The 18,610-nt window shown below is 37.5% G+C and overlaps 1 protein-coding gene across 2 annotated transcripts in view; it reads right to left on the bottom strand.

Annotated features, from left to right (window-relative positions):
- Ppp2r3a (protein phosphatase 2 regulatory subunit B''alpha) overlaps window positions 1-18,610 on the bottom strand; it is a 139,133-nt gene that overhangs the window by 13,915 nt on the left and 106,608 nt on the right. For both annotated transcript variants that reach the window (XM_075964865.1, XM_075964867.1), the window contains 6 exons: window positions 12,835-12,991; window positions 10,270-10,318; window positions 9,298-9,387; window positions 5,250-5,425; window positions 4,461-4,579; window positions 3,097-3,203 (listed from right to left, as the gene is read on the bottom strand). In XM_075964865.1, the coding sequence (XP_075820980.1) occupies window positions 3,097-3,203; window positions 4,461-4,579; window positions 5,250-5,425; window positions 9,298-9,387; window positions 10,270-10,318; window positions 12,835-12,991 (698 nt within the window). The remainder of the gene's footprint in view (window positions 1-3,096; window positions 3,204-4,460; window positions 4,580-5,249; window positions 5,426-9,297; window positions 9,388-10,269; window positions 10,319-12,834; window positions 12,992-18,610) is intronic.

Here is an 18,610-nt window from a genome sequence, read left to right as displayed (position 1 = left end):
CTTGCTATGTATCCTAGGCTGTCCCCAACTCATGATCTAGCTCTCTTGGATGCTAGGGTCACAGGCATGAGCCATTACCATCCGTACCATCTGTAACTCTTATTTACATGGTGTGGAAGCTGAACATTGCAGCATACAGCCAGACCCCCTTCTTTTAATCAGAAGGTAGTTTGTATTGCTATTTTTTGGATGCTTTATGTCCTAATATGTATTCTGTGAATACTTTATGGGCAAAGCTCACAAAGATTTTTAGTTTAGGAATAGGAATTAGGAACTACTTTACTATGTTTATAAATAATAGGTTTCAATCCCCACCTTTGATTTTTATTTTTGCCTCTTAAGCTTAGTAATATCAAGACAGCCTTTTAAAAGGGTTTTTAAATTATTACTAAAATACTGTTGTTTTTGGTGGTGGTCATTATTCTATAACTGAAACTTTACCCATTTTACATTCATTGATCTAAAAACATTTGCCTTGTTTAGTTCATCATTAGTGTATACTACATGGTCTGTGCTTTTGTGTGTATGCTTTGTGACTGAATAAAAATGTTTTGAATTTGGCTTCACTGTTCTAGGTATTTATTTTAATTAACATCTAACTCTCCCTCTAGCTTGACTTAGTAGCTTTTTAGGGTATCTGCTGAGACTTGCTAATTAAACACGTATTTTCTTCTGTGTCTCCTTTGAATTGTTACTGTTAATATTTACACAAAATTTATTTTTCTTACATGTATTTCCCAGCAGATTGTATTCTCTTTTATAGTTCTCTAGTTCAGTGGTTCTCAGCCTTTCTCATGCTGCAGTCTAGGAGAGTTCCTCATGTTGTGCTGACCCCAACCATAAAGTCATTTTTGTTACTTAATAGTTGTAATTTTGCTACTGTTATGAATCATAATGTAAATATCTGTTTTTTGATGTTTTAGGAGACCTCTATGAAAGGGTGTTTGACCCCCTCAAAGGAGGTTGAGAACCACTATTCTATTTGGTTAGGTTTATTTTTCATATTTAAATTGATTGAATTCTTATTATTTGTTATTTTTTCCATTATTGTAAGGCAATTGGAGGCAAGGGTGTCATCCCCCATGTTATAATTTGTATTTTTTAATTAAAATTTTTATTTTATTATTTTGTGTGTATGGTGTTTTTTCTTTGTATTTGTCTGTGTGCTATGTGTGTTTGGAGCCTTTGGGAGGCTAGAAGAGGGCATTGGGTCCCTGAAACTGGAGCTACACACTGTGGTGAGCAACCATGTTGGTGGTGGGGATGTAACCCAGGTCTTCTGTAAGAGCAGCAAGTGCTCTTAACTGCTCAGCCATGTCATTACATAACTTGTAATTTTAAAAGGTGGAGAAACAAGTAAACAAAACTACCCTACAGAAGAGGCAAATCAGACCTTTGACCATTGTTGCATCCCAGTAAATTCATAAGGCACAACTGCAATCAGTTATTATTAATATTCCCTGGATATATTTGGCTTCTGACCCTACCCCACTTGGGACATTTTTATTACAAAAGAACTTCAAATATGAAACCTTAGTTTTATGACTAAAGAAAGAAAAATAATCTACATATTTAAAAATGGGTGTTGGTGATGGTATACTCTACACCTTCAAAAAAGATACTGAAGACACCATGGGCTAGGTACAGGGTCTCCAGTATTGAAGAGGTTCAAGGAGGATCAACAAATTCAAAGTCAACCTCTGCCTCCCTGTCCCCGCAAAGGGAATCATGGAAAGATGGGAAATGGTGCAACTCTGGAGGACTAGTTCACATCACCTCCTGGACTGGACATTTCCTGTGTACCCTTCCTTTCTGTGCTCCAGGAAGCTAACCTGATAGGCTACATCAGGGCACTCCCTGGTCTTCTGGAGGTCAAAATGTGTCATCACTAGGCTGCTGAGGGTATGAAGAGGGCTGGATGTGTGCTTCTAGTAGCTTGCTTTCAGGTGAGTTGCCTAGGATTGCAAAATTCTAAATCTTCTCAGGTTCCCTTTGCACACAGCTACTTTTTTTGGCTCTGGTGTTTCATGTCCTCGTCCCTTTAGGCCACGACACGGCAATGCTGCCCCACTGCTGCTCAGCATGAGGCTCTGCACCCATCATTGCTTGGTTCTTATAAAACCCTTTTATGTCTTTGTAGACTCTCTACAACCTAGTTTGGATATGTTTATCTGCTTGGTATGTTCTAGGAATTCATCTTATATATTAAACAACATTTATATTGGATGATTTGTCAAACACTATAATCTGTAACAGTGGAATGTTAAAAGTAAAACATCAATAGAAGACTGTAAAGTAATGGTCCAACTATACAGTAGAATATTAGAAAACTGTAAAAACTGAGAAGATGGCATTTTCCCTGCAACTATGCAGACCTGAGTTCATTAGATATAGTATAGCATGCCTGTATTCCAAACAAAGACAAGGAAAAATTAGAATTTCTGAAGTCATAGAAAATAATGGAAAAACCAGAAAATGTTACAACTGATAAAATGTTCCAAATTTTTGGACAGCTTTCTCTCTTAGCATGATCCATGTGTGGAATTTTCCTTTGACTATTTCTGTTTTTTTTTTTTTTTTTTTTTTTTTGGTTTTTCGAGACAGGGTTTCTCTGTGGCTTTGGAGCCTGTCCTGGAACTAGCTCTGTAGACCAGGCTGGTCTCGAACTCACAGAGATCAGCCTGCCTCTGCCTCCCGAGTTCTGGGATTAAAGGCGTGCGCCACCATCGCCCGGCTCTTTGACTATTTCTGATAAAGGTTCATTTAACACATGGTTCATTTATTATTTAGGGGAGATTCAGTTCTATAGCCCCCTTTTAACCAAACTGACTGTTAACAGAGTTGTGCTCAGTGATCTTGGATTCCATGGAGGGTGTGACTTATTAAAGGAAAAGGGACACCAGGCTATCAGGAAATCAGTGAGGAATGCAAGAGAAAACTGCAGGAGTGTGCTCATCCAAGTTAAGATAGCTAGCTAAACCAGATATATTTCTTTTATGTTAGTCAAAAGTGGAAAAACTACAGAAGGATTTTTGAGGCAGTTTTAGTATTCTGCAAGGGCAGTTAAAGTCCTTAACCATCAGGAGATGCACTCACCCTTCCTGGAGCTGCACCTGGGCGGACTCCTCTGTGACAAGAGCCTCATACTCCTCAGCTGCAAATCTGTCCCAGTCGGAGGGCTCAGGGCCATCATTTTCAACATCCTGATTAAAAGGAGAAAATTAGAATAAAGACAAAAATTGGATGTAGGGCATCATAAATGTGTATTGCTGAAAAACCCATCTGAAAGTGTTCCCCACATATTAAAAGAGGGGCCAAGGTAACACTCCCACAGTGATCTGCACCTGAAATTACAAAATTATGTGTACTAAGAAGCTTACATTATTTTGGTCATGATTCTCTCTCTTAAAAAAAAAATAACTGTTTTGCCTGCATGTACATATGTGCACCATGTGTATGCAATGTCTGTAAAGGTCAGAAGGGGGTACTGGATCCTCTGAAGCTGAAGTTAAGACAGTTGTGAGTTGCCACAGGGTCCTCTGCAAGAGCAGCAGGTTAACTCTAAGCCATCTCCTCAACTTCATGATTCTTAAAAAAAAAATTCCATTTGTGGTTATTGTGTGTGTGTGTCTATTACCTGAGTAGGTGTGTGTGTCATGGTGCATGTGTGGAGGTCAGAGGACCTTTATGGAGTTTATTGTCTCCTTCCTCTCAGGTTTACTGATGGTCTAACAGATGTTTGCTCATGGCAAAGGAACTTGTCTCTATTCTCATGCAGAACAAGATTTAAAATGGATAGCTTCACACAGGAATCATTAGTACTTGAAAAGGTATTAAATTATTTGAAGTTGTCTATTACAGAGAAGTTCTGGTGTCACTTAGAAGGGTAAAGCTATTTACCACACTATCTTCAAAGTGCACAGCACAATTAAATCAAGGTCAGTATAGCTTGTTAAGATGTGTTACTGATGTAATTTTTCAAAACTACTGTTTGGGACATCTTTCTAATGTGAACGCAATTACATGCAGCAATATAATCTAATAGATAGCAAGGACTTAGAGTTAGAAATTACCTGACGTGCTTATTGGTTGTGGGTGAGATGTGCTTGTAGTATTTATTTGTGAATTTACTTTGAGACAAGGTCTCTCTGTGTAGCTCTGGCCATTCTGGAACTTGCTAGGTAGATCATGCTGGGCTTGAACTCACAGATGCCCATCTGTCTCCCAGCTCTTAGATCTTTATGTTAATTCTCATTCTTTTGTTTATATTCTTTCTCTCTCTCCATCCCTTTTCCCCTCCCCCTCCTTCTGTTTCACAGAATTTATTATTTCTTTGAGGAAACATTTTAGATGTTATCTTTTTAAATACAGAGATCCCTACATGCACAGAGTATTTAATACATAGCATACAGCCTTTGGTATTCAAGCTCTGAAAGTTCAATTTCAGTGTATACTATTACCTTCTGGACTGCAAAAGGATCTCTTTGTTCATGGTCCAAGTATTTCTCCAGGTTAAAGAAAGTGTCATAGAAGATATGAGCCATTCTGCACCTCTTCAAGTCTCGTAGAGTTATTTTGCCTTTGGAAAAACAATATGCCCTGTACATTTTACTGACAGCTCTTTTTACAAACAAAAAAACCATAAAAACCTCACTGATGTTGAAAAGTACATGGGTATGTTCATTTATTAAAAAACAGATTAAAAAAATCAAGGGTGAGTCATTTTTAACTTGTACACACTAGTGACTTTTAAGCACACTCATGGTGGTGTGCAACCGTCAACACTGTGACATGATGCCCCTTCTCCCCACAGTCTCTTCACATCCATACTCCAAGTCACAGCGCTTCCCCTCTATATGGAAAATACTATTTTTCTTTTCTTTCCTTCCTTCCTTCTCCTCCCCACCCACCCCCATTTTTTTTTTGAAACAGGGTTTCACTATCTAGCCTTGGCTGTCCTGAACCTCAACTCTGTAGACCAGGCTGTCCTCGAATTCAGTGATCTGCCTGCCTCTGCCTCCTGAGTACTGAGATTAAAGGCATGTGCCACCACTGCCTGTATTAGAAAGTTCTAATTCTTAAATACTGGATTTGATACTTAAAGTCAAGGAGAGAGAAACTTTAAATTCTTTACTTGGGAAGCCAGTAAGGGCAACTCTGGAAAGCTAAATACATCAGGATAATACAGAACTCTGTGTTTCATTTTGTTAAAGGATGAACAGAGCAAAGTGTTGTTCATTCAGTCTTACCATCACTAGCTGGCTTCACCAAGTCAAGCATCTGGCACAACAGATCATGGAATGGCAAAGGCTCAATGCCCATGGCTTCCATTCGTTCGCACTGCTCTTCGTAGAAGTACTCCAGCTCATACATGGAAAGTATACCGTCTCCATCCACATCCATGCAGCGGAACCAATACTCAATGCTAGAAGGTAAAAGAAGAAAATTAACATGGACCTGATAGAGGTTCTTTATTTATTCAAGTACTATTGCATGTTTTAAAAGTAAATTTACATGTTTGTTACAAATATACCTTGATGTGGGGTTCCCCTCTGTATGCTATGAATATGTTTTATTACCATTGATTATCAAAGAAGCTGTTTCAGCCAATGGCTTAGTAGAGTAAAGCCAGGTGGCAAATCTAAATAGAGATATATAAAGTAGGTGGAGTCAGGGAGATGCCATGTAGCTGTCGAAGGAGAAAGATGCCAGCCACCAGCCAGAACCAAGCCACAGCCTTGTGGTGATTTATAGATTAATAGAAATGGGCTAATTTAAGATGTAAGAGTTAGCTAGAAATATTTATAAACTATTGGCCAAACAGTGTTGTTATTAATATAGTTTCTGTGTGATTATTTGTGTCCACACGGCTGGGAAATGAATGCGCAGTTTCTGTCTACAATACCTAGTTATAAAGGTTTGTTAGAAGAAACAATGGAGGGGTGTAGAGATGGCTCAGCTACTAAAGGGTAGGATTCACGATCAGAAATATAAGGAAAAAAAGGAAGGTCTCTTCTCCCTTCTATTTTTATATTTTTGGTTGTGAGCCTAGCCTTTAACAGCTGAGCCATCTCTCCAGCCCCTTCCTTCTATTTTTAAATTCCAGAGTTGGTCATTTCCAAAGACCAATCAGTTTGCTTTTTATCTTGTATTTTCAGAGCACTAGCCCACATTCCTCTTCATTTTTCTGTTTCAGAACTGTGTATTGATTTTATACAAGAAATGAGATTTTGGCCTGTATCACTTCCATTCACTTAATGCAGTGAGTGAGCTTGTTTATTATTCAGAGTTAAAATAGTACATTCCTTCTAACTTGTTATTGTATCAAATCTCTACCAGGTGTTTAGATCCACATTCAGTCACATCAGCTATTCTAACAACTGAATTTTCTTTAAGTAGTTTCCTCTGACTGATTCTCCTATGGTCTGTTTGGTCTCTATGCCTGGTTCACAATTTCATCTTGAAGTTCCTTTCACTGCTGTGTCTCTTGGACCTCACATTTCCCCATCCTTTGACATGGCACCTTATCTAGAAATATCCTACAAAGGAGTCATACAGGCAAGTTTTTCTGTGTATCTGTGTGTGTGTATGTGGAGGCTAAGGTCAGCACTGGGATCTTCCTCACCTGCTTCTCAATAGGGCCTCTCACTAGCCAAATGGGCTATGATAGCTGTCTAGTGAGCCCCAGGGGTCTGTCTACGTGTCTCCATCTCCTCAGCACTGGGACCACAAATGTGTGCCATGCCTGCCTTTTATTTTAAAACAAACAAACAAAACATGAATTCTGACGATCAAATGAAGATCTAACCTTAACCCCAACTCTAGTCCTAACCTTAGTCTAACCCTAGAGGTTAGTTCATTCTGGCATGGCAAGCAATTTACCAAGTGAACCATCTCTCCAGCCCATAATGTTTTTTGATCTTGCATTTATTTTTTCCTTTAAAATTACTTATTTTAGGCCAGGCGATGGTGGCGCACACCTTTAATCCCAGCACTTGGGAGGCAGAGGCAGGCGGATCTCTGTGAGTTTGAGGCCAGCCTGGTCTACAAGAGCTAGTTCCAGGACAGGCTCCAAAACTACAGAGAAACCCTGTCTTGAAAAAACCAAAAAAAAAAAATTACTTATTTTAAGTAAGTTATTAATATGTAATCTAAGGTGGCCTTTAACTCCTAGGCTCACATGATTCTGCTGTTGCTTGAATAACTGGACAGCAAGGATATGGCTCTCCTGACTCAGATCTTGGATATGGAAAAGGTTCCTTTTTCTAACTTCTACTTTGGTATTTTGACTAATTCTAGAATTAAAGATTATTAGTGCTTTTCATTCAGATTTTTTTTACCTTTGTTTTACCTTATTTTGAGGGTGTCTCACATTGTATAGTCCTGGTTAACATGGAATCGTGTAGATCAGACAGACCTGGAAATCAGAGAGATCAGCCTGCCTCCCAAGAGCTGGGACTAAAGGTGTGCTCACCACATCTGGCCTCTTGCAGTTTTTTTTTTTTAAAAAAGGGTTTTTCTGTGTAACAGCTCTCGTTGTTCTAGAACTCGCTTTGTAGACCAGGCTGGCCTTCAACTCACGAGATCCACCTGCCTTTGCCACCCAAATGCTGGGATTAAAGGCGTGAACCACCACTGCCCGGCATTCTTCAGATTTGTAAAGGCACAATTTATAGTCTTGGCTGGGCATGGTGATTTCACAAAAAGAGCTAGGAAGTGTATTTTCTTTTTCCACTTTATGGAATAATTTGAGGATGAGTATTAGTTCTTTAAAGGTCTGGTAGAATTCTGCAGCAAATCCATCTATACCTGAGCTACTTGATTTTTAGATAATTATTTTTAGGTGTGTATTTTCAAAAACTAAGTGCTCAGTTTTATGTGTGTCTGTGTAGGCGTATGTGCATGCAAGTGCAGGAGTCCATGGAGATAAGAAGCATTGTTCCCTGGAGCTGGAGGAACAGGTGGTGTGAACCACCTGACGTGGTGCTGGGAACTGAACTCTGGTCCTCTGCAGTATGTGTTCTTAACCCCTGAGCCATCTCTCCTGCCCCAGAACTAGACTACTTTTTGTTGAGGGTTTTATTATCATTTTTAATTGATCTGATTGTTTATCATAGATGTTTTTATATTATAGTATCTTGGCTTTACATAGGTAGTTTATATATATACATATATATAATCTATACACTTAAATTTTAGACTTTTCTATTTAATGGAGTAAAAAATTGTTAAGTTTTTTAAGTTATGCCATTATAATTTTCTAAATTCAGTGGTATCTATTGTAATGTGTTTCTTTTAATTTCTAATTTTGCTTTGGTTTTCTCAATCAATATTAATTTTATTTTCAAAGAGACAATTCTTTCATCCATCTTTTGTATTTTTCATCTGTCATTAATTTTGCCCTGCTCTTGATGGTTTATTTCCATCTACTGCTTTTGCCTTTCCAAGGTCTTAAGATCTAGTTTTTTTTTAAGGCCCGTGGAACCATAATCATCCCTTAGGGACGACCTTTTCCATCCAATAGGTTTTGTATGTTGTGGCTTCTTTGTTTCTTTAGTGACGCACTCATCATCCAATATTGTTTAATCTCCACAAATTTAAGAGTTTTTTTAAAAGTTTCTCTTGCTATTAATTAGTAGCTATATTTTATGTGGTCAGATAGAATACAAAAAGTTAATTGAATTTTCCAATATTTATGCAGACTTGCTTTATGTAGTAATATATAATCTATTTTAGACAAAGTACTATAAGCTGTTGAGAAGAATGTATATTCTATAATGCATGGATGAAGTGTTTTGTAAATGTTTAAGAACAATTATTTATGATGTTATTTAACTCCATCTAATAGTATTTGTTCTATCTATGTATGAATTTAAAATAGTTATTATTTACATACATGCATGTGTGTGTAGATAATGGCAGAGGCTAGAAGCAGAAGTGGGTCTCCTCTGGAGTTATAGGCAGTTGTGAACCACCTGACTTAAGTGTTGGATTGAACTCAGGCCTCTAGAAGAGAAAGAGGTGCTCTTAAACCACAAAGTCATCTCTCTAGCCCCTGTTATCTTAAAAAGATTTTATTTTTACTTTATGTGTATGAGCGTTTTGCCTGCACACATGTGTTTGGTGCCCTCTGGAGCTGTAGCTAAGAATGGTCCTGAGCCAGCACAAGGGCTGGGGCTGAAGGTAAGATTCTCTGCATTTTTATATGCTGAGCTATGGCTAGGCCTGGTCACTTTACTAGGCAGACACCATGCTCTTTCTAAGCTCTGTGCATGTGTTTACACAACAAAAACTTACCTGGTAGGGTTCCGTTTGTCTTCCTCAGAAATCAAAAACCAAACAAAATCTGCATAGCTCATCCTTCCCTCTTTTTGTACTGTCTTTCCTCTGAAAAAAACATGGTTATGAAATTTCCTGAGCAATTAAGAAATAAAATAACATCACTGTTTAGAAATGTACTAAATTAAAAAAAAAACTCATAAAGCTGGATAGTTTAGAAAGTGCAACCCCTTTGAAGCCTCATTTTCTAAGGCCTACAAGGTCCAACTAGAAGGTATTTGCCTAAATGGAAAAAAATTATGCTGCTTTTGTGGTGTTAGAGTTTGAACTTAAAGCCTAATACAAGGCAAGCAAGTACTCTACCTCCGAGTTACATCCTTATCCTTCTTTTTACTTTTAATTTGTTATTTAATTAATTAATTAAATAATTTTTATGAGACAGGGTCTCAGTATGTAGCCTTTAGTGGCTGGAACTCAATATACAGGCCAGAATGGTTGTGAACCGACAGAGATCCATTTGCTTATGTCTCCAAAGTGTTGAGATTAAAGGCATCTGCCACCATGTCCAGCTTACTGTTATTGAAAGGTCTTATTAAATTGCCTAGGCAGACTTTGAACTGACTGTGTGGTCCAAGAAGGCTTCAGTTTGTGAACCTCTTGCCTCAGCCTACTAAGTATCTGGGGATTATAGGCCCATGCCAGTAGGTCTAGCCCAGGTTTCTAATTTGATAATCAATGGAATCAGATATTGTTACTTATATTTGCCATTGCAATAATATTAAGGAATTAATATTTTTTATTAGGCCATGATTTTATGCTTTTTAGATATAATTTGATTAAAAGCCCCGCTAAATTATGCAGAAAGCTTTGCTAAAGTGAGAGACTGCTGCAATGGTATATTTCATTTTAAAACTCAAATTGTTTTATTTCACTTTCTATTACTTATTGTTAGCCCACTAAATAAAATTCAAATTTAAAAAATTTTCATACCTTGTTACTGCTCCTGAAAATATTCTTTCAATAATTCTACTTGATGAAGCTAAATGTAAATAAAAATTAGTTAGTTAGAAATATTCCTGACAAATTTGTTTTTATTTGCTAAAGTTAACCCTGAGCCATTTAACAATCTTCCACAGTGAGACTATCAACAGTTAAATTCTTTTCTTTTTTGAGACAGGATTTTATATATCCCAGGGTGAACACTATTTTGCTATATAACTGAGGATGACCTTGAACTTTTGATCTTCCTGCTTCTACCACTGAGAGCTGGGAGTATAGGTGTGCACCACTGTACACAGTTTACATGGTACTGGAAATCAAACCCAGGCCTGTATATGCTAGCCAAGCACTCTGTCAACTCAGTGACATCCCCAACCCCTAAATTCTCTAAAAAAAAAAATTTATTCATTGAAAATTTCATATAATTATACAGTGTATTTCGAACCTATCCATTCACCATAAGTTACCTCTCTATAATTCCAGTGTCTCTTAGTCTGTCTCTCTCCCTATTCCATGGCCTCCATTTTTAGGTCATTAAACCCATGAGTCCATATCTTCTCATATGCACGTGTGTGTATGGGCAAAATACCCAAAGGAGAGTAAGTCTTCCTCCCTCAGTACTGCTCAACAATCAAAATCTCCTCTGTCAAGGGTGGAACCTTGAAGGCCCCACCCCCATTTGTGCAGGAATAAATTCTTACTTATGCATAATTTATACTTTTTAGAAAAATAAGGTAGGTTTAAATTATCAGTCACTAATTTAAAAAAAAGATCAGGCAAGTGAATGTACCTGACATCTATTTAGTTATTTATCTAGTTGAGTTCTAAGTTAATTCTGAACATCCTGACAGCTAAGACAAAAATACACAGAATTTGTATTGATCTTGGTATCCAATAAAACAAAACTAATTTTCTAAAACAAGACAAATTTTATCCTAGCATTCAGTTCAAGGGAAACAGATTGTGCAGCTCCTGAACCAATGTAAGATGATGGTGAGTACTCCAGAGCAGCTTTATAAAAGTTACCAAGACACACCATAAACATGCTTTTCTTACATTCCCATTCTACAGAGGCTCAGATACAATATTTAAAAGAAATACCGTCAATAGGCTTTATTTACAGAGACAGTTAATGGCCTTTGGCTGTTGTTATTGCTTCTACCGGGGCACTGAACCCAGGGCTTTGCACATGCTAGTCAAGCAACCTTCCACTGAGCTACCTTCTCAGTAACAATTGTATCTTCAGATAGTATGTTTTGTCTTTGATGATAGACCTTAGAAAATGTATTAGCACTATCTCTTTCTATATTCAAAATAGCCAAAAGGGGGGGGAGGGAAGAGGAATGGAGAAGAAGGGAGGGGAGAGGAGAGAAGAGGCAAGGTAAGACCAGAGATCTCTAGACCTGTTCTTTTAACAAGTACCCCAGGCAATGGAATGCACTCTAAAATTTAAGGACTACCAGGGATTTCAATAGAGGGTTAGCACCTCCCAGCATCTATTCTTTTTAGAGTAAGGTATAGTCAACATAAAGATGAGTCAATTTGGCTAGGAAAATTAGAAATATGTGTGTCAGGATAAGCCAACAGAAGCCTCTACAGTTGAACTTTGACTAATGAATAAATATTTTATACTAGAGACAAATAAGAAGGCTATATAGAAACTGCAAAAAATATTAAATTCTAACACTAACATCTTTAAAGCCAATTTATTTTTACTTTCTATGTATGAGTGTTTTGTCTGCATGTATGTATATATATGTATGTACATGCATCACATGAGTGCCTGGTGCCCATGGAGACCAAATCTCCTGGCACTGGAGCTACAGACATCTGTGAGCTGCGATGTAGGTGGTGGGGATGGAGCTCAAGGTTCTCTGCAAGAGTAGTAAAGTGCTCTTAATTGCTGAGCCAACACTCCTGCTCCTTACCGCCTTTTAAAAAAGACTGTTTTAGCTTTGGAAGGTTTATTATTCTAAAACTAAAGACCATGTTCTAGAGCAAAATTTAGTGAGTGGACAAAAATGTGGTGTTTTAATGTCCCCTTCACCATATCATTAACATCAATCCAGTGAATTCATACAGTATCTGGAAACAATGGCATTAAGTCCATGAGAGGGCTTCAGAGCCCATGGGTTGTGTGACCTCTGCAGGCTGGCTCACAAACATGGTTAACAGGAAGGTGCATAGCCAAGGCTGACCTGAGACTCGTCATCATAATGATACAAATTAGTACAAAGACTTCCCATCTTTAAAACTGTAGTCTTAAAACTCTGGCCTCTTAAGGTTGAAAACTGACCTTTGGCTAGGGTTGGTGGTGCACACCTTTAACCCCAGCACCGGAGGGGCACAGGTAGGCTGTTACTTCAAGGCCAGCCTGGTCTACAGAGTGAACACATAAAAAATTTATCTTTGTCCATTCTCATTTAAAAATTATGGGCCCTATACAGAGACTTACTAATAGAATTTAAGAAAGGGAATTTCTCATAATGAGGGGAGACAATTTATACAACATTGACAAAAGGGTTAGTTTTAGCATCTTTAGAATCAGTCACTCACCCTGGTCATTGTATCGAGATAGATCAGCCTGGCTGATGTACAGGTCATGATCACCATCTAGTTCCCAGAATTTACAATAAATGACATAGAAATGTTCATAAGAGAAGTAATCTGTGATTTGGTTTATATCTTCTTCTTCTTCCAAAAGGGCCAGGGTCTGAAATGGTATGAATAAAACAAATTTTAAATGATGCACAACTACCTGTGGCTATTTTAGAGTCTAGAAAACATCTGTTCATTAATTAGAATTTTGCTTTTGGTACCAAACCAGGAACATTTTGTATGTGTTTTCTTTCTTCTTTCTTTCCTTCTTCCTCCCTCCCTCCTTCCCTCTTTCCTTTTTAAAAAATCCTTTTCATTTTAATTGTTTGGACAGGAATGTGCTATATATTTTCCCCCATTCCCCTTCACCCTCCTCCCTCGCCTTCTACCCTCCATGCTCCAAATTTACTCATGAGATCTTGTGATTCTTCCCCTTTCTAGGTGGATCCATATATGTCTCTTAGGGTCCTCTTTGTTACCTAGGTTCTCTGGGGTTGTAGCCTGCAGGCTGGTTGTCTTTTGCTTATTGTCTATTATCCACTTATGAGTGAGTACATATATATTTGTCTTTCTGGGTCTGGGTTACCTCACTCAGGATGTTTTTTTCTACTTCCATCCATTTGCACGCAAATTTCAAGATGCCATTGTTTTTGATCACTGTGTTGTGTAAATGTATCACATTTTCCATTCTTTGGTTGTGGGGCATCTAGGTTGTTTTCAGGTTCTGACTATTACGACTAATGCTGCTATGAACATAGTTGAGCAAATGTCCTTGTGGTGAGAATGAGCATCCTTTGGTTATATGCCCAAGAGTGGTTTTGCTGGTCTTGAGGTAGACTGAATCCTAATTTTCTGGGAAACTGTTATACTGATTTCCGAAGCAGCTGTACAAGATTGCACTCCCACCAGCAATGGAGGAGTATTCCTTTTGTTCCACATCTTCTCCAGCATAAGCTGTCATCAGAATTTTTGATCTTGGCCATTCTGACAGGTGTAAAGATGGTATTTCAGAGTTTTGATTTGCATTTTTCTGATGAGTAAGTATGTTGAACATTTCCTAAAGTGTCTTTCAGCCATTTGATTTTCTTCTATTGAGAGTTTTCTGTTTAGATGTACCCCATTTTTAAATTGGATTATTTGGTCTTTTGATGTCTAATTTCTTGAGTTCTTTGAATAATCTTTCATTATTTGCTGCTGAGAAGATAGCATACATAGTGACCCTAAAAATTCTACCAGGGAACTACTATAATTGATAAACACCTTCAACAATGTAGCAGGATACAAGATTAACTCAAAAAAAATTAGTAGCCTTCCTATATACAAATGATAAATGGGCTGAGAAAGAAATCAGAGAAATACCACCCTTTAAAATAGCCACAAATAACATAAGATATCTTGGGGTAACACTAACCAAACAAGTGAAAAACCTGTTCGACAAGAACTTTAAGTCTTTGAAGAAAGAAATTGAAGAAGACATCAGAATCTAAAGATCTCCTATGCTCTTGAATAGGTAGGATTAATATAGTAAAAATGGCAATCTTACCAAAAGCAATCTACAGATTCAGTGCAATCCCCATCAAAATCCCAGCACAAGTCTTCAAAGACCCCAAAAGGACAATACTCAACTTCATATGGAAAAACAAAAAACCCAGGATAGCCAAAACAATCCTGTACAACAAAAGAACTTCTGGAGGCATCACCATTCCTGATTTCAAGCTCTAATATAGAGCTATAGTAATGAAAACAACTTGGAATTGGCATAAAAACAGACAGGTGAAACAATGGAATCAAATTTAAAGGCCCTGATATAAATCCATGCACCAATGAACACCTGAGTTTTGACAAAGAAGCTAAAACTATAAAGTGGAAAAAAAAGTATCTTTAACAGATGGTACTGGCATAACTGATGTCAACATGTAGAAAAATGCAAATAGATCCATATCTATGCACAAAACTTAAGTCCAAATGGATCAAAGACCTCAACATAAAACAAACTACATTGAAGCTCATAGAAGAGAAAGTGAGAAGCAGCCTTCAATGCATGGGCACAGGAAACCACTTCCTAAATATACTTCCAGTATCACAGACACTGAGAGCAACAATTGATAAATGGGACCTCCTGAAACCAAGAAGCTTCTGTAAGGCAAAGGACATGGTCAACAAACAAAATGGCAGCCTACAGAATGGGAAAAAGATCTTCACCAATTCCACATCTGACAAAGGATTGATTTCATTTTTTTTTTTTGACACTAGGTTTCTCTGTGTAGCCCTGGCTCTTCTGGGACTCTCTTTATAGACCAGGCTGGCCTCAAACTCGCAGAGATCCTACCTGCCTCTACCTCCTGAGTGCTGTGACTAAAGGCATGTGTTATCACCACCCGGATTTTTGTTTTGGTAAAAAATAAATATAAATGGACCAAATTTCCTTATTAAAATATTATAAAAACATCTCTCAAACTAATATATATATATAATATTATATATTGGGCAATAATATATATATTGCCCAATAAGAGATATGTCTAATAGGGCTGATGAGACGGCTCAGCAGGGGTACTTGCTACTAATACTAAGCCTGATAAATTGACTTTGATACCAGAGCCTACACTGTGCAAAGAGAGAATAGATTCCTGACTTCTGACCTCTACCTGTCCTCACACACCACACACAAACGTAATAAAAAGTTAAAAAAATGTCCAAAATAAAAGAGGCTTATAAAAAACAGACAAACATAGTAGCTAACTGTTAATAAAAAGAAAAATAGCCACCAATACTAATTGGAAATAAAGTAGAATTCAAGACAGAAAACATAAAGGACGAAGAGGATTACCACCAAAGCAAGCTGGACTAGGACTGATGGAGCATGTGATCAAACCGGACTCTCTGAACGTGTCGGACAAGGAGGGCTGACTGAGAAGCCAAGGACAATGGCACTGGGTTTTGATCCTACTGCATGTACTGGCTTTATGGGAGCCTAGTCTTTGTGGGATGCTCACCTTCCTAGACCTGGATGGAGGGGGGAGGACCTTGGACTTCCCACAGGCCAGGGAACCCTGACTGCTCTTTGGACTGGAGAGAGAGGGGGAGGAGGGAGAGAGAGGGAAATGGGAGGAGGTGGAAATTTTTAAGAAAAATAAAAGAATACTACTCTGATAAATTATTTTTTAAATGTATACAATAGGAAACAATTTTATAAATTGAAAAAACCATTAAGTTATATAAATCTGTTTATTGAAAAATTATGAAGTAAGCAAAAATTAAATTTATAGCCTTCATAAACACAAAAGAAAACCACGATATGGTATTAAGTGTAAATTAACTCCTGTTGTTGGTTGCCATCCTCCTCTGCATGGGTTCCCAAACAAGGAAATGAAGACTGGACAGAGAAACAAAACAGGCACACACATATAGTAAAGCTGGGATCAGGTGGGGTTCTCTAGCACTAGCCTGAAACCTTACATGTTTAGTAGGTACAACATAGGCAGGTGGTTGAGGTTTAGCTATTCTTAGTGGGAAGTCTCTGTAGGTGAGCAGTATCAGGCTGTAAATATCCAGGAGGTGGAAGTCACAGTTGCTAGTCTTGGCACACACTGATTAATCATCCATAAACACACATACTTGGCCTCAAGAAAAGCTTTGCCATTTCTCTTGAGCCTAATTCACATGGTTAAAGCCTTTGCCAATTTCCCATGGGCTAACTGGTCTTGGAGTCCTCCACAGGCTGTCATCCACTCAGAAGCTCACTCGCTCAGGTCTTCCTCTGCTTCCTAGTTAGTAAACATGTAATGAAAATGATGAGTAGCATTTTTAAGGGTTAATAAGATTTAGCAAAGATCCAGAAATTTTTCCTTTAGTAGTCTATTCTAGAGAAATTCTTATTCATATGCACAGAAGAGTAAGATACAAGGATGTTCACTACATCCTTGTAATAGAGAAAATATAAAAATGCCCTAAGCCTCAATAGAGGAATATATAATCAATTACAGCATAGCCATGTAATCAATCATGCAGTATATCGATGGACAGAAAAGGAAGGAATCTCAAGATATTTTTAATGAACCAAAGAGCTGGTTCTAGACAAACCCTTATCTAAACTAACCAAAAAGCAGAGAGAGAACATCCAAATTAACAAAATCAGAAATGAAAAGGGGGACATAGCAACAGACACTGAGGAAATCCAGAGAATCACTAGGTCATACTACAAAAATCGGTACTTCACAAAATTGGAAAATGCAAAAGAAATGGACAATTTTCTGGATAGGTACCACATACCAAAATTAAATCAAGACCAGGTGAATAATTTATATAGACCCATAACCTACAAAGAAATAGAAGGATCATCAAACGCCTTCCAATCAAAAAAGTCCAGTGCCCCATGGTTTTTGCACAGAATTCTACCAGAACTGCAAAGAAGAGCTAATATTTATACTCCTCAAATTGTCCCACATAATAGAAACCAAAGGAAAATTGCCACTCTTTTTATGAGGCTACAGTTACCCTGATACCGAAACCACATAAAGTCTCAACCAGGAAAGAGAATTACAAACCAATCTCCCTCATGAACACTGATGCAAATATACTCAATAAAATACTGGCAAATCGAACCCAAGAATACATAAAAAAAAATCATCCACCATGATATAGTTGGCGTCATTCCTGACAAGCAGGGATGGTTCAACATACGAAAATCTATTATCTAATCCACTATAAATAAACTGAAAGAAAAAAAAACCCATGTGATTATTTCATTAGATGCTGAAAAAGCATTTGACAAAATTCAACATCCCTTCATGATAAAAAGGAACATATCTAAATATAATAAAAGCTATATACAGCAAGCCAACAGCCAACATCAAATTAAATGGAAACTCAAAGTGATTCCACTAAAATCAGGAACAAGACAAGGCTGTTCACTCTCTCCATATCTATTCAACATAGTTCTTGAAGTTCTAGCTAGAGCAGTAAGACAACAAAAGGAGATCAAGGAGATACAATTGCAAAGGAAGAAGTCAAACTTTCGCTGTTCACAGATGATATGATTGTATATATAAGTTACCCCCAAAATTCTACCAGGGAACTTCTATAGCTGATAAATACCTTCAGTGATGTGGCAAGATACATGATCAACTCAAAAAAATCAGCAGCCCTCCTATATACAAATGATAAAGAAGCTGAGAAAGAAATCAGAGAAACATCACCATTCACAATAGCTACAAATAACATAAAATATCTTGGAGTAACACTAACCAAACAAGTGAAAGACCTGTTTGACAAGAACTTTAAGTCTTTGAAGAAAGAAACTGAAGAAGACATCAGAAAATCGAAAGATCTCCTATGCTCTTGGGTAGATAGGACCAACATAATAAAAATGGCAATTCTACCAAAAGCAATCTACAGATTCAGTGCAATCCCCATCAAAATCCAAACACAATACTTCACAGACCTCAAAAGAATAATACTCAATTTCATATGGAAAAACAAAAAACCCAGAATAGTCAAAACAATCCTGTACAATAAAGGAACTTCTGGAGGCATCACCATCTCTGACATCAAGCTCTACTATCAAGCTACAGGAATGAAAACAGCTTGGTATTGTCATAAAAACAGGTTGACCAATAGAGTCAAATCGAAGACTCAAATATTAATCCACACACCTATGAATACCTGATTTTTGACATAGAAGCTAAAATTATACAGTTAAAAAAAGAAAGTGTCTTCAACAAATGGTGCTGGC

The sequence above is a fragment of the Microtus pennsylvanicus genome, chromosome 3 (genome assembly GCF_037038515.1).
Source record: "Microtus pennsylvanicus isolate mMicPen1 chromosome 3, mMicPen1.hap1, whole genome shotgun sequence".
NCBI classification, from domain to species: Eukaryota; Metazoa; Chordata; class Mammalia; order Rodentia; family Cricetidae; genus Microtus; species Microtus pennsylvanicus.
This window is presented reverse-complemented; position numbering and strand designations above follow the sequence as displayed.